Source organism: Fusarium coffeatum (assembly GCF_003316985.1).
Source record: "Fusarium coffeatum strain FIESC_28 chromosome Unknown BRIP53273_contig_95, whole genome shotgun sequence".
Lineage (NCBI taxonomy): Eukaryota > Fungi > Ascomycota > Sordariomycetes > Hypocreales > Nectriaceae > Fusarium > Fusarium coffeatum.
In genome coordinates, this window is record NW_022157890.1 from 84,255 (window position 1) to 99,854 (window position 15,600).

Below are 15,600 nucleotides of genomic sequence, written 5' to 3' on the forward strand. Positions count from 1 at the left end.
TTTGATGATTTCCAAGCCTTCTTTACCGGCCGCTCAGCCGTTTATAAACTGAGTTCAAACGGCGAAGAAGACATGATTTTAGCAATCTGGGACATCGAGTCTCAAATACAGTTCTCGGCTCGTCGTACTGAGCCATCTGGTAACCAATATTTCGCTTATACAAACAAGAAGCTCTCGGATCGACCCATCGTTGGTGTTGATAAGTCAGGATCTAGGGAAAGTTAATACCACATGGGATACTAACCTATACCGTCTGTGGTGTAGTACAGGCGCGCGTGGCTTCGGGGCCTATCTTTTGTGTCAAAATCACATTCCACGGTCTGGACTGGGAGGACAGACTAGGCTCAATTCATGCTGTCTTGAGAGGTTCAAAGAACCTTAATCGCAAGGTCTCGGCGCTACTGGCGCAGGAACCCGTTCTGACGGAGCAGGTTTGTCAGAAGCACACAGAGTTATCCGAACAGCCGGCATGGGTTTATTGGCAGTTGGACTCGGCGACACTATCGCAAGCAAGTTTTGACCAGTTTTTGCATACCAGCCGAGTTTTAAGTTCCATAGATTGGTTCATTTATGAGTGATAAAGAGCCAGTTTTTGTGAACTGGCTCTCCATTACCCGTCAGCAGATTTTGTCGTCATTGAAGCCTTGCAAATGTGACGAGAATGCGTCGGCGACATTTGAGATGACGATCTCCTCTTACATCTTGGAAGATGGATAGTAGGCATGTGACAGTTGGGTGAGATATGTTGTTCAATGTCGGAGAGTACAGAGACGCATTCAAACTGCAGATGTTTGCAGGTACAACGCGACGCCAGACAGATTGCTCTGGACTGGTCTCGGCGATGTCCTCGAAAGGGTACACAAATCATTCATGGGCCTGCCTTTTTAGATAGCGGAAGCCAAAGACGAAGGTCAAGTTGAAGCGATGACGCTATACTGATTGAGGATTAGTGTACAAATTCAGTAAATGGATTAATTCCTGCCATATCCGGGTCGATTGTGGCATGTCATTCTAATGGATACTTACCCACGAGCAATGTGTTGATCACTGTGGATAAAGCGTGATGATACTGACAGGTCACGGTGTTGTGTATGAGAAGCTCTTGCAAACCCTGACTGATTGAGTCGATCATTCATGTTTTCTTCTTCTGGGAGACTGGTAAGAAATCTCACGCCTGACATGAAGAGTTCAAGTGCTGAACATTGGATTCTTCCTTCCTCTTTGTGTTAAGCTTTGATGGCTGCAGCCAGTCCCTTCTTAGGTGCATGCTGCACCCAGTTTCATGGGCAAGTTCTCCTGTTCGAATCCTGGTCGTGCAAAGTTGCTCTTTTTCTGTATTTCTTTTTGCCAACACGATACACTTCAGTGAAAGAACATTGATCGAGTGAGTAGGGGCGACACTCATCACGACTCGAATAGACTCGAATATGGTTGCCGTATCTTGGCGAAATTATCTGAAGTGCGCCTGCACGTTTTGATTAAAGGGCCTCAAAATCCCATTGTCAGACGAATGAATCCCCCCTGGTGCTTATTTCCCATGTCCAATCTTTTCGCGCTATACTACCAGGGCTGTCGTCGAGGAAGGGATGACAATACCAGCTGGTATATGGACATTGGGCAATATTCGCAAAGTTCTTCATCAGCGTTCAAAAAGTTCTTGTTTCTGGCCTTTGAATTTTAGGAATCTACATATTATCATCGACACATCATGGTCCCAGATGAGAAAGGATGAATCTCATCGGACGAGATGACGATAGATTGATGTACCTGGGTACTTCCTTGTTGGTGAGCCATCGCCGACGCTCGGTGTACCCCTGCCCTTGTTGTAGACTTGCCAAAGTCGGACCTCCAATGTCCAGCTGCAGCTCCAAAATAATTACCCCAAACCGACACTTCCTCCATACAACCAACAGGTGTTGCCGCCTCGCCTTGTCTTGTCCACCTCCACGAATACCCTTCTTTGCGTTTGCTTCTGCGTCGTATATTTATTTCTCGTGTCATTCCCTATCCTGCGCCTTTAAGCTCGCTTGCTTTATCGTCGTCCATTACCTCGCGAACCATCGCTCAATTACCCGCCTCGAGTCTGACCACCAAATGACCCAGCAGTCAACGAAACGAAACGAAACATCCATTACAGCAGCATTGAACGCGACCGACTCGATAATACTATATACTTGATGACGACCTGTTAGACTTCGACCTTGAGACTTTGTCGCGAGTCTAATCTTACTATATCTTTAATACACTGTTGGGTCAATTCTGCATGTGTTGCCGCATTTCTAAAAGTAGAACGACACCGTCACCCAACGCATTCCCACCGCCTCTTGTTGCCCAACGCAACTCGATTGTCTTTTCGTCACCAACAACACGACCGAATAATCCGACTCCCTCCTCGCGGCACGGCTTGGTGGTATCCGGCGCGGAGGGATGCAGGCCTTAAAAGGACAAGCTGAGCTTGTGCGCAAGGCAAAGGTGCGTTGCTGTCTCGTCTGCATTTGATGCAGCTTTAAAACGGTTGAAGAGACATGGTTCTGACAAACAACAGCTTGCCCGCTCATATCAGGAGCTTCTCGAGTACGACCCGCGCCCCTGGTAACAAACGACTCGGCTAACATAATCCCCAGCGAATTTGCGAGCCACGAATTGAAATCCGTCGGTAACTACGCTCTTGGACGTTTGATCGGAAAGGGGTCCTTCGGCAAGGTCTATCTTGCCTCTCACAAACTCACCAATGGCTCCAAGGTTCGCATCAGTCCAATTACAATCGCAACATTGTGCCGGTCGCTAAGTTCAAGCAGGTAGTGCTCAAGTCAGCCAACAAGGGTGATTCCAACCTTGCGCGCGAGATTCACCACCACCGACAGTTCATTCATCCACACATCGCGAGGTTATACGAGGTCATTGTGACAGAGAACATGGTCTGGATGGTGCTCGAGTATTGTTCTGGTAGCCATTCCCGAATGCATTCTGCTATATCCCAAACTAACACTCCCAGGCGACGAACTCTACAACCATCTCCTCGAGCATGGTCCCCTTCCCGTCGAGAAAGTCCAAAAGATCTTCACTCAACTTGTCGGCGCTGTCAGCTACGTCCACAACCAATCATGCGTCCATCGCGATCTGAAATTGGAAAACATTCTTTTCGACAAACACGAAAATGTCAAACTTGTCGACTTTGGCTTTACGAGAGAATATGAGGGCCGAACAAACCATCTGCAGACTTTCTGCGGCACCATCTGCTATTCGGCGCCAGAAATGCTGAAGGGTGAAAAGTATGCCGGTGAAAAGGTTGATGTTTGGAGTTTAGGTATCATTCTCTACGCACTGTTATGCGGCGAACTTCCATTCGACGATGATGATGACAACGTGACTCGGACCAAGATTTTGAGCGAAGACCCCAAGTTCCCAGAACATATGCCTCCCAATGCGATTCCACTGATCAAAGCATTGTTATCGAAGAGACCGCTTTTGCGCCCCGGTCTGCCCGAGATTCTTTCCAACTCGTTTCTGGCCGAGCATGCCCCAACGCAACGGGCTATTCTGGATGTCCAGCAACCGCCCCCATTCTCCACGCCGTTGGAGAAGGATTGCTTGCAGCGAATGCGAAGTGCTGGCGTTAATATTGATGGAGTCATAGAAAGCGTACTCGCGCAAAAATGCGATGCACTGGCTGGGTGGTGGGCTTTGTTACTGGAGAAGGAACAACGAAAAATGCAGCGCAGAGAGAAGAAGCGAAGAGAGAGGGAGCTTGATAGTCGCAGTATGCGACGATTATCCGCCGCTTCAAGCCGCTTGGAAAGAATGGCTCCAACATTACACGAAGTCGATGAGACTCATGGCTATGGGCGGCAATTAAGATTGGAAAAGTCGAATTCCCGAAACAGGGGAAGGAGTGAGCGTAGGAGTGCTCACTATGTTGACTACATTGTGTCTGATCTTCCGCAGCTTCCAGAAATCAGGGACTCGGGGGGATTAAACATGGACAGCGACCAACCTCCTCCGCCCGTCGACAAGGATTCAATACGGTCTATCTCAACGTCTCGTCAGCGCAGGCCTATACCACCCCCTAAGGAGGGAATGATACGCAGCGCTCGATCTCGAGGCTCTACACTTCATCTGGTCACCACATCGGATGCCCTTGGTTCTAACACGAGCGATGAACACAGTCAACAACAGAATGGTAACGAGAGACCAAGAAGAAGACCTAGCCAGCCACTCATATCTCACTGGAAGAATATGACACATTGGCTTGTCGAGAGCGCAACGAGAAGAAGACGTGGCCATGCCAGGCGAACGAGTCAGAGCACCCCAGACCTCCATAAGAAGGAGGGAAGCACTGTCAGCAGTAAAGATGGAAGCTCACGACCACAGACTAGCAAATATCCTACCGCGACCTCGCCTGGAACACAGCCGACAGCCTCGCTACCTAAGGGTGTAGTGGCTAACGGCCAAAGGACAGGTGGAGCCAGCTCCCAGAGAACGGCATCAGGAAGTCTCGCATCACCAACAATTCCACCTCCTCGTCTCGCTACATCATACAAGCGACAATCACTGTCTCCTTCGCCTCTTACGCCACGTTCGACTGTTAGGCGGTCTTCGGCTGGACTGCGAGGCCGAAAGTCGACATCCTCGTCAGTGTCGTCAGTGCGATCAATTCACCACCATCACCATACTCACTCCAAAGCGTCTTCAACAAGCTCAGCTGCCTCATTCTCCACATCCATGTCGAAAACGCCTCTCCAGCGAGGTCATTCCCCTCACCATTCAGTCAAGGTTCTTCCAGCAACCCCCACCTCAGTTTCATTCCCATCAAACATTCGCCTCGTTCGAGCCACCCCACCGACCCTCAATATGTTTAACGAAGGAATGCCATCTGATGGCCCACCACAAGCTCCAGGATCACCCAATCCTTTCGCGTCAGGCATCATGTTTGCAAAACGAAAGCGGAACTTATTCAAGGGTCCGACTCTTAACAACTTTGGTGGACCTTCTCAAGGCCAGCGCAACAGTGGGTCTGGGTCACATTCCCGCAGCGCTAGTGCCTCTGGTCTGGGACGTCGATCTGGAGAAATCACTATTCAAGAGGAGGATGAAGGGTCAGAGATGGACGAGGATATCGAAGAAGTTGATGTTTTCAGCCCAGTCATAGGCGGTCCGGGCGAAAAGATTGAGGAGCAGATCTTTGAAGAAAACGAGCCTCAACCTGAGTTGGAACCTGCGCCCACCATTATCGCAAGACAGTCAGAAAGCCAGGCTTCAACGATTACTGCCGAGAAGGCTCCTGCAAGCTCATAGTAGATGAGCGTCACCTCTGATAAAAGATGACTTGACGATGGATACTAGTATAATTTTATAGACGGAAGCGAATCTTTTTCTCGCGGGATTGTAAAAGCTTGTCGGCGTGCTGTTTGTCTTCTTGTTTGTGCGTGTCAAGCTTTGCAGTCGTCCATCGAGCAATAGAGTCGTAGCATTTTATGGATATCTGTTTTTGGTTGACGAGTTTGAGCCTCGAGCTTTATGTATAATGACATGAGACAGATATGGTAGCAGCCTCAGCTGGCATGAAACGACCGAGCTGCCATGGTAGCACATCTATTTGACACGCATGGTCAATCTGGACCAGTCAATCCAATACCCTGGTGTATCCAAAATAAAGACGGCAGTAGTAGGTGGTCTTGCGCAAGCTTTCATGCGCTCAGTTGGTGTGGTCAAGCCTCCCCTAAGAGAACACGATCTTGAACCAAATAGACCTCATTCCTCCAACCGGTATGTAAGTGACTTCCTTACATGGCATTCGAGTTGCGTCTTCGAGACTTCTTGCTCAGGATCGCATCTCTCTCCTCACGCAGAGTAACCCAGATCCAGAACCAGGTCATCGTCTCGATAAAGATAAATGTAAAGAATAATCGGTTCTTGAGCATGTCTCCGCCCCAGCCAGCTGGACGATACGATGGGTTATGTGCGCTCGGGTGCGTCATGGGACCACGGGAGGACTTGTCGTAGAGAGGAGACGAAGGGCCGAAGAGGAAGATGTAAGCGACGAAACCGAGCGAGAGGAATGATCGAATTGGCGCTGTTGCTGTTAGTTGCTGTAGACTCATTGGAGCGTTGGTAATGCATACCTTGGATACCCCAGTGGAAAACCAAGCAGATCTCGTCGGGCATGGAAAGGGAAACCAGATCGCTGAAGCCAATGAAGATGAGAACCACTGCGGCCAAAGCGAGAGGAGAGCTTTGTGACTCGAAACCTCTGGCCAAGGGCTGTTGGAGTTTGGTGTTAGCTGGGGGACGGCGACGGTACTACAGAACTTACCATTCCCATGCTCTCGCCCATCATGAAGACTAGTGCCTGCTCATTGATGGAGCTTGGGTTTGTAAGGAAGAAGTAGGCGAGCGTAAGGTGGAAGAGGGATACGGAGGTAATGATGGTCTTTGCAGATATGAGCGCCATGATTGCGGTTTGGTATGCGCAGTGAAGACGGAGTACTGTTCGTTCTCGAGATATGCTGTGTCGCAAAGGAGGCACGTGGCCAGTCGTCGAAAGGAGGTGGTCCAGAGAAGGGGAGTATGCCGGAGGACCAACCTGAGGGTAATAGCGTTCTAGTTAAAAGAATGTGAAGAAGGGTGCGTAGGTGTTTGTTCGCGATCAAGTCTTGCTGGACACTCGTGAAAAAGGAACGGACAGAAGCTGCCAGGGGCTCGATCAAGTTAGACATTGCATCACATGCCGCAATGGTGGTGGGGTCTTCCTAGCTCTGGTGCATAAGGCTGTTTGAGCATTTACCTGACGAATCAGAATAGAGGCGTACCTTGTGGCGCGAGGGTCGTCAAGTGGCTGTGTTTGTGGCTAGTGAACCTAGGAGTATGAGACTGCGGATCTTACCTACCCCAGCTGTATGCATGCGATGTGAATAAGATTCCTTCAACAACAATACAACTAAGCCGCATATTTTCGGAAATTCTACTTCAACTACCTACAATGTCAGAATTAGACAGTCCGTTGCTAGATAAGCAACAACACATCAAATATTGGCAGCGCTGCCACAAAACGTATCTACCATCGCCTTACACAGCATACGACTCAACCCGACTCACATTCGCATGTTTCACCATCTCAGCATTGGATCTTCTTTCCGTCCCACTCACTTCATTTGAACGCATCGCAATCCGTCGCTGGGTTCTCAGCCTACAACATCCAGAAGGCGGTTTCTGCGGAAGTTCAACCCACGCTTTGCCTGGTCAAGAAGCTTACAAGGGCACAGCCAACATCGCAGCTACCTTCTTTGCTCTCGTGTTGCTGGGTCTTGCAGCTGAGAATGAAGAGGAGGCAAAGTCAGCTTTCAAAGGTGTGGATAGGGTGCGGTTGTTGAAGTGGTTGAGGGGTCTCCAGAGGGAAGATGGAAGTTATGGGCAGAACATGTGGGATGGGGAGATTGTTGGTGGAAGGGATATGAGACATAGCTATCTCGCAAGTTGCATCAGATGGATGTTAAGAGGAGATGTAAAAGAGGGTGATGAGGGGTGGGTGGAAGATATGGATGTGGATAAAATGGTTGCTCACATCAAAAGAGGCCAGGTAAGTTACTCACACATCGAGACCAACTCTCACTAATGCAATTAGACATACGATGGCGGAGTGGCAGAGTCCTCTCAACACGAATCTCACGGTATGAAGCCTCAACATGCCGTTTTGCACCATACTGACTCGCCTTTCTAGCTGGATACGCATACTGCGCGATTGGTGCGCTATCTCTATTAGACAGGCCATTGGACTCTACAGCCGTTCATCCTCCCGAGAATGCACTAAAGGAGGGCGTGCCTAATCGCGAGGGTCTTATGCAGTTTCTTGCATCTCGTCCCTTTTCTTATCTTCCCCAAGAAGAGGAAAGCGATGAGGTAGAGGAAAACTTTATTGAGTCGAATCTTGGTGAGACTGGTTATGGACACGTCGGTTTCAATGGACGATGGAACAAGAAGGCAGATACGTGCTACTGCTGGTGGGTTGGTGGCACACTCTCGGTAAATCTATCACTGGCTCGCGGGAAACGGTCCGTTAACATGTTGTCTAGATGCTCGGAAACACCTCGATTATTAATGTCCTTCCCTCACGGCGATATCTTTTGGACGTCACGCAGCATCGCATCGGTGGATTCTCCAAGGCTGTCGGAGGGCCGCCGGATATGTATCACTCATACCTTGGCCTGGCTGCGCTTGCTACCATGGGAGACCCTGACTTGAAAGAGTTTGACGTCGGGTTGTGTTGTACTCAGGAGACGACAAGGAAGTTGATACGAGCGAGGGACGGGCTTCTGGTGAATACGAGAGGGGATAGAGAAACTTGGAGCAGTGATGGCTTTTGGCAGAGTTGATTGGTCGATGTTGAGCCGAAGAGGGGGGAAAAGAGGTTTTTAATTATAATTAACTCTGATCGTCACTCTTAACTCATGATGGGAAAGGAAAAATATCATTTTGGTGTAGGGTGGTGTTCTTGCCATTATGTCAGACCTCAACGGGCCCCCCACCTCACCCGTTCAATCGGCCCCGCCCCAGCTCTCCGAACAAAGTCCCACCCAAACCAAATCATCCTCATCCGCCGTGAATTCATCAATCGCCAAACGCAACCAACAATGTCCGATTCCACACCACAAGACACCGCCGAAGCTTCCAAGGGCGATACCCAGGCCTGGTCCGACGACAAGCGCCGAAAGTTTGAGACGTAAGCCTACCAACCGACTCACGACGAACCCGACACTGATGACGTACAGCAAATCCAAGAGCGAGTTCTACGATCCTTGTCAGGAAGCTGCGCAAAGAAGTTACCGATGCTTGTTCAGAAACGGGGGTGATAAGAATATGTGCGGAGAGTACTTCCAGTACGTTGGTCGCTGGATGATGCAGATGGGATGGAGTTAACGATTTTACAGGGCCTATCGTGATTGCAAACAAGAGTGGGTATGTTTATACGAATGGACGCTGTGCTGTGATTGAGAGACTAATCTGTATTTGCAGACTGAGAAGCGAAGAAAGGAGGGAAAGGGTTGGTTCTAAGAGGTTACTTAGACCCAAGGACCTGACCACCGGGACGATCAGCCGTGAAGGTACTGTAACAACAAGGGAGTTTGGCGATCTTGTACTATATGGAAGCGCGGTGTTTAAAGGATTTCGTTCTTTGACATCAGCGAGTCTGGTTCTATTTGTGACCAGCGTGTATTCTAATAATCAACCAGTTCATCAACAACATCAATGTCATAACTTGACCAAATACTTGTACTTCGAGAGGGTGTTGACCGACTCTTGATGACGGCGACACAACCACTGCAGATTTACAGTCGCATTTCCCAATCATATAACTCATACGCAATTGTATCCTCGGACTTCTCCGGGTTCAATTACAACGCTGTGTCACCGACAGCCGAGGCGACAGTGATTTTCCCACGAGCATAGCAAACTAAGGGATGGACTGCCTTTGTAGCAGGAAACGAGGTCCAGATATGCAGAGATTGAGCCCAAGGCAGCACCCAACTTCTTGGTCGTATCTCTGAAGCGTCCTTAACAACAGCTGCGTTTCCTACCAGGACCATCTATCATTCATGCGGTCGCGAGACTTGTCGGAGACGGATTCCTACAGAATAGACTCCAGTTTCACTGTTCAACCGTACGTCCGCCTCATATTGGAACCTCGCCTCGTCAGCACACTTGTTTAGTCTGGAGCTGTGCCAGGTTGAACACTCTTCAAAAACTTGCTTGTCTAGAGCTACGCCGACATCAGCTGTCAGGCGAATCGAGTCCAGCATTCGTCCAACACGTAAAGAGTGTATCTTTCGGGAGTCGATTGAAAGTCCGACTGTTATTCCACATGCAATCCCTAGTGCCACGAGACCAGCAAGGAGGAGCCAAGGGGTGAAGGTCATGGCATATCTATCAGTGTCACGTTGGATTTGGTACCATCCTGTTTTCCTGGCTTGACTATCGTCTAGAAGGATAAGCCGAGTTTCGGTTTCGTACCAGAGGAAGGCTTCAAAGAGACTCTCAAGCTTCCACGAAGGCCGATTCCCTTCGCTCGCGATGTTGAGTGCAGCGCGCAACAAGTGTCCGCCTAGCCCTGGTGCTGCCCCAACATGACCCTCGTCGAAGAAGTCCAGCGCAGACGTCAAGGCCGACATCGGTTTGTTTGGTCGTGGATCATATTGTTCGTTAAACAGAGTATCTTTGATGATGGTCCATTGACTGCCATTCACCTTTACATCTGCGCGTCCATTCGACTTTGCGAGATGACAATCCATACCCGCTAATGCCAAATTGTTTGCTCCGGGTGTATTGATACCTGAAGTTTGATTGGTATTGATGGCACCAACCCATATGGCACTTTGATTGAAAGCAATCAGCGGATACTGAATACCTGGATACTTGACACTGGCATCACGTAAAGACCTTTCGGACAGAATGGATGTATCCGTACCAAAGTTTGCCTGATACCTAGTCGACCTCGATTCGGGCGTCGTTGCTGTACTTTCGAAGCTGATGCTGACATGTGAATCGAGATAATCTGGTCGCTCAATCATTACAGCTTGAGCAATAGACGGGTGACATGACAGGTTAAGTCGGTAAACGGGAGCATCAAACAGTTTCTTCACATCCGAAGGCAGTCGGGTTCGTGATCAGGCCGATACGTTGACTTCGAGCAGTCCATCAACGGCCGACCCTAGCATCGATGGATGCAGAGTGTCAAGTCTATCCTGAAGACTGTTTAACACTCGTGGCTCAAGTACCTGACCGTACAGCGAAGCCGCATCAGTGTCCAGAGGGGGCAGCGAGTAAGTGTCCTACAAATACTCGAGCATCATTCCGGCCTGATATGCGACAACATTACTCAACAAGGCGAAACTTAGCGCCGAAAGCACAGCGATTGCTCCCAGGCAGATAACACGGGGTCTTTTCGAACGAGCAAATGTCCAGAATTTCAATGGACTAAATGAACCCCAATCAGTATTGGCGACTTCGACAAGCACCTTCATGCTGACTGCTGAGTTTCGTCCGCGATGTTCGTTGACGGCAGAGAGGCGAGCGAGCTTGAACATGTGCCAGTTGGCGATTGCGATGACAGCTGGCGCTACCAGCATGGAGAATGCGGCGTCGATGAGCTTTGCTGCTGTTGAGGAGAATCTGCCTCCGATTATCTCTGCTGTGATATATGGACGCTCGTTTTTGGAGCGTGTTTGGATGTAGGCGATCAACCAGCATGCTGTTGCGAGGGAGGTTATGCCGATAAGAGCGACTGTGATTATGGAGTGTAGTACGTGCTTCTTGAACGGATGCTCTGTACAGATCGGTCCCTTCTTTCCATTTTCTCGGAGCTCTTTTCTCAGCGATTGTGTCTTGGCTTGTGCATTCTCATCCTTGGGGGTGTTTATGGATGCGGAATCTGGGGATCCAGGACTGTCTGCTTCTTCCATCACGACACTGACGGATGTTGGCTCTCGAGGAGATATCTTGAGTGACTCGGTAACTGTCATTTTTTGTAGAACTAAGCGAAGAAACTAGGTTCTCTTAGTTCAAATGAGAGATAGAGGACGGTTTTGATGTACCCTTTGCAATCTATTGGAGCAAGACATGGAACTCTGCTCACTTGCTTATATACCAGTCGGTGAGCAACAAGTCACCACAGAGCCGCAACACGTAATGGACTCTTGCCACTGGATACAACCTCGGACTTGCGCAGTTTAGATTTGAAAAGGTATAGCCCTGTTTGTACTTCGTTTTGCAGATGTAGCAGAAAGAGTCCCACATGATCACCCTCGGCCGTTTTGGAAGGAGCATAGAGTGACACCAGTAATACCAGACTGCCTTTCTACTCGAAAATAGCAAGGACTTGAGTTACGCAGTTACTCGGCGAGACTGTTATTGGGGCTCATTTGTATGACGATCATGGCTTTGCTTAGAGCCTCATTCCTTGTCAGGATGTCAGAAGAATTGGCCGCCAAGAGCATAAGAAACGAAATAATTTGATCATTTTATGCTACCTTAGACTAGATTATTTGTGCAGCCTAAGCCTAATAGAATGCTTTCTGTTACCCGCCTGTCTCTTCAGTCGAGGAACATGATTCTCACGATCTGAGATAGTCAATCACACTGCTTCCCCACCGAACTGCACTCTTATAAGTCCACATCCCAGGTGCATTGCCCTTAGCAAGACCCTCAATAGCGTCCGCGAAAGCCGGTCCAAGGCCCTCTTCCTTGATCTGATTAACTGGGTAGAGGTATGTCTTGAATGAGAAGAGGATAGCGCGAGTCTTTGGTAGACGGGTCAAAGTCTGAAGCTCAATTCGGAGAAACGTCTGGGCACGTGTTAGTTTGGAATACACTGCTGTGGAGAGAATGAGTCACCTTCTCGATGTCAACGCTCTCGTCGTTCTCGTAGGTGTCGTCGCCTGTTATGTGATTGCCTTTACAATTGAATAACTCGGTATGTGTTTGAACGGACCACTGTGACCTGTCAGTTTCGTCATCAAACCTCTAGAAGGATTCTCACGTTTGTCCGCTTCACACTCTTTCCCACCTCCAGCTTCGCAAAGAACTTCTCCATACTAGACCCGATCTTCTCATACGACGGAACCGGAGCATGAATCTCAACAAGAGTCTTGCCTAACTTCTCTGAAGGATCGAAACCAGAAGGAAAACAGCACATGAACGCTATAGACTGGTGGCCCTCGGGGGTCTGTTGGAGGAGAAAGAGGTCTTCTTCTATCGTCTCGCCAAGGATACGTAGCGCGGCATTTGCGTCTCCTCTAGGGACCGTCGGAAAAGACATTCCCGTAGCGAGATTCTCGCATGTGGAGGTATCGTTTGAAAGGCGGAAGATGGCTGGGAAACGCTTGGGGAGTTGCTCGGATAGGAGATATGTGTAGAGCTCGCGCACGGCTGCGTCGCCTTCGGGAATGTGACCATGTACAGTTGAACCATGGGCAGCGATGATGCTACGTCGTTGGGTTATGCGATCGACATAATCTTCATCGATGGTAATCAGCTCTGAAGGTGTGCTGGCCTGAATAGCTGTAACTTGTTAGTTGACTTGACGGCTACTTTCAAGAGAGTCGTACCCATCGTGATGTGATATGTCGGCTTGAATGGTCGCAGTTGACGTCTAGGCGCTGTCTTCCAGTCAAAGTTATGCAATGGCTCAATAATCGACGTCTTCTCAGGAAGTGATGTTTCGTTCGTGGCCGGTTGTAGGTGCTGTTTGCGACTCCGCATCCATTGTTTTGCCTGTTTTTGTTGTTAATTGCGAAAGATCATGGTCTTTGAGAAGACTCACGATGATAGTAACAGCCCAGGCTGATATGACAATAGCGATAGGAAGGAGAGTGAGGTTTGAAAGAGGCTGGAGCCAGCCATCAGGCATTTGAATAAAAGTCATTATAAAGATATGATTGTAGTGTCAGAGTGATGAGCGATGAGGACTGATGGTCAACGGTTATTCTGTCGACATCTTTAAGTATAAATACTCTCCTGCTCTCATATGATGATCATATCTACGATAGTGTATTGTTCTCCGCAGGCCGATATCGCGTGGACGCCATATCCTGATAGATCTTAGTCTTTATCTAGGTGTGGCACATTTGGAGAAAGACATAATTGTGAGAACCCCTCTGCTCTCATATTATTGCCGGGAAAGGGAAAAGCGCATTAACATTAAAACCAAGTCTATTTATTTATCCACCCAAGGTATCATTCGTCGTATATGCAACTCCGGTCCAACCGGGAATCGAAATCCAATCTCTACAACTCCCACAGCAATTCTATCACTTCATCTTTCCTCTCCTCAATCTTGGGCGGCGGGTTCTTTGAGTCACTTGACTTCTCGCCCGGCCCGGGAATGTCATCCTCCACACGGTGGATGTAGATCTGCCGAATATTCTTCCCAATTACTTCTGTATCAACAAGGCGATAGCTCTTCTTCAGTCGGCGATCCATCTTGGCTCGCATTGGGCTTAGACTCCAATCGAAACCTTTGGCGCCCTCCCAGCTTCCCTCCATCTTGTTCAGATCTACACTCTCTAATCCAGCCGAGTACTGCACAATGCTGTACCCGTTTGTCAGAACGGTGTCGGAGCCAAAGGCGAAGCGCTGCAGGAAACAGCTGCCGCAGAACTCGGAGATCTTGACCATCTTGTCAACAGGGGCCTGGTGCCATGATTTCCAGTGATGGAGACTCATTGGAAGACGGCCAGACTCGTAGAACCCGCTCATATCTCCACCCATGTCCAGTTGGTGGAGTCCCTTGACAACTGTAAGCTTTGTCTTGGTCTTGCTGTAGATGCACTGCTTCAGAAGACCGTCACCTTGAGGAACATGGTCCACCTTGAGACACTCCTCAAGATGGGGGTTTAGTTCGCGAAGCAGAGCTTGGCTTAGGAAAACCCCAGCTCCACCAAAGGCCATGTAGCCATGATGCTTGACCGCATCATAGTTCTCCGACAAGCCACCGATATACGCGGGTATCTTGTGGTCTTGCTTGGCAAGAATTTGGCTCATGGGGTACAGTGAGGGGAAGAAAGTATCGTCGTCGACAATCGCTGCCCACTGGGTTTTGGGTGTAGCGTGTTCGAGAAGATCACGGACGATGGCAAAATGCTGCTCGTTCGGTGTGATGGCTTTGTTCCATGGATCCTTGATTGTCAGTTCGACGCCGCGCTGACGAAACTGCTCAGCAACCGCTTTGTACTTGTGCTCGTCGCCAGGGTCCGTAATGACTGCTAGTAGGTGTGCATGCGTATTGCCGAGCCAGCTTTCAAACTGTGAGAGCGATTCGTTCAAGCGACCAAGACTCGTCGCGACTCCGAAGATGAATGCTGAGTAGTCCTGTTGGGGGTACGGCGGAGGGACCTTGAGGGTAACAGGTTCGCAAGCCGGCTCGGTCCATCCTTCACAAGCCTGGTCAAGCTGAACAATTTGGCCTGTTTTTATCAACGCATCAGGGTTCTGTGACACGATTTGGCTGTCGATTTTCTTGTCCACGACAGGACGAATGCATCGCTTCTGGTAGACGACGTCCCTCGTAAGGCCATACGCCGACCGTCGGAGATGATCGATGGAGGAAGCACATGCGGGTGCTTGAGAAAGTTCTGGTCGGTCGGGTTTGGCTTCTTCAAAGTTTGGTAATGTCAAGAAGCCCTTGTAGTTTAGGAGAACGACGGTAGCGATGAAGAAGGCGAGAGCGGCAGTTCTCCGTCTGCCAGAGCGATTTCGGGAAACCATTTCTAATGTCGCAGATATTGTTTTATGTCGCAGAACTAAAGCGGTATGACGTCGCTACTGGCATCGATGTCTCAAACTTGTGAAGTCTGACTCGGTTCGGTTCGTCGCAATAAGTCGCGAGATATTCGAGGTATTCAAGTCGAGGAGACTCGCATCGATGTCAAATCGTCAGAGGAGGATCCAAAGAACAAGGAAGCAACCAGGCTATCGTTATCGAGTGCAGCTAAAGAGGATGGACAAGGCTTGGCGCTGGGCAAAGAAAATGCAGAATGACGAAGCCGTTCGAGATGTATATCTATATTCTCATGAAAATGTACAAGTGAAACTTGACACTAAAAGAAAGAA

At 49.2% G+C, this 15,600-nt stretch overlaps 7 protein-coding genes across 7 annotated transcripts; 2 read left to right on the plus strand and 5 right to left on the minus strand.

The window, feature by feature from the left end:
- Nucleotides 1-2,427: 2,427 nt before the first annotated feature.
- Nucleotides 2,428-5,295, plus strand: FIESC28_04534 (uncharacterized protein; the record flags this gene model as incomplete). The annotated part of the gene is made up of 5 exons (XM_031158681.1): nucleotides 2,428-2,472; nucleotides 2,546-2,574; nucleotides 2,625-2,742; nucleotides 2,799-2,946; nucleotides 2,996-5,295. The coding sequence occupies 5 exons, from the start codon at nucleotides 2,428-2,430 to the stop codon at nucleotides 5,293-5,295; spliced, it is 2,640 nt and encodes an 879-aa protein (XP_031017259.1).
- A 488-nt stretch (nucleotides 5,296-5,783) lies between these two features.
- FIESC28_04535 (uncharacterized protein) lies at nucleotides 5,784-6,451 on the minus strand (the record flags this gene model as incomplete). Its single annotated transcript, XM_031158682.1, has 3 exons — nucleotides 5,784-6,073; nucleotides 6,123-6,261; nucleotides 6,314-6,451. The coding sequence occupies 3 exons, from the start codon at nucleotides 6,449-6,451 to the stop codon at nucleotides 5,784-5,786; spliced, it is 567 nt and encodes a 188-aa protein (XP_031017260.1).
- A 528-nt stretch (nucleotides 6,452-6,979) lies between these two features.
- On the plus strand, nucleotides 6,980-9,048 carry FIESC28_04536 (uncharacterized protein; the record flags this gene model as incomplete). The annotated part of the gene is made up of 8 exons (XM_031158683.1): nucleotides 6,980-7,576; nucleotides 7,622-7,667; nucleotides 7,718-8,019; nucleotides 8,070-8,254; nucleotides 8,504-8,716; nucleotides 8,766-8,873; nucleotides 8,925-8,952; nucleotides 9,010-9,048. 8 exons carry the CDS (start codon nucleotides 6,980-6,982, stop codon nucleotides 9,046-9,048), a joined length of 1,518 nt encoding a protein of 505 aa, XP_031017261.1.
- Nucleotides 9,049-9,584: 536 nt separating this feature from the next.
- On the minus strand, nucleotides 9,585-10,562 carry FIESC28_04537 (uncharacterized protein; the record flags this gene model as incomplete). The annotated part of the gene is made up of 1 exon (XM_031158684.1): nucleotides 9,585-10,562. The coding sequence occupies one exon, from the start codon at nucleotides 10,560-10,562 to the stop codon at nucleotides 9,585-9,587; it is 978 nt and encodes a 325-aa protein (XP_031017262.1).
- Nucleotides 10,563-10,823: 261 nt separating this feature from the next.
- Nucleotides 10,824-11,513, minus strand: FIESC28_04538 (uncharacterized protein; the record flags this gene model as incomplete). The annotated part of the gene is made up of 1 exon (XM_031158685.1): nucleotides 10,824-11,513. One exon carries the CDS (start codon nucleotides 11,511-11,513, stop codon nucleotides 10,824-10,826), a length of 690 nt encoding a protein of 229 aa, XP_031017263.1.
- Nucleotides 11,514-12,104: 591 nt separating this feature from the next.
- On the minus strand, nucleotides 12,105-13,414 carry FIESC28_04539 (uncharacterized protein; the record flags this gene model as incomplete). The annotated part of the gene is made up of 5 exons (XM_031158686.1): nucleotides 12,105-12,335; nucleotides 12,385-12,483; nucleotides 12,530-13,050; nucleotides 13,098-13,263; nucleotides 13,313-13,414. The coding sequence occupies 5 exons, from the start codon at nucleotides 13,412-13,414 to the stop codon at nucleotides 12,105-12,107; spliced, it is 1,119 nt and encodes a 372-aa protein (XP_031017264.1).
- A 362-nt stretch (nucleotides 13,415-13,776) lies between these two features.
- FIESC28_04540 (uncharacterized protein) lies at nucleotides 13,777-15,255 on the minus strand (the record flags this gene model as incomplete). Its single annotated transcript, XM_031158687.1, has 1 exon — nucleotides 13,777-15,255. One exon carries the CDS (start codon nucleotides 15,253-15,255, stop codon nucleotides 13,777-13,779), a length of 1,479 nt encoding a protein of 492 aa, XP_031017265.1.
- Nucleotides 15,256-15,600: the final 345 nt, after the last annotated feature.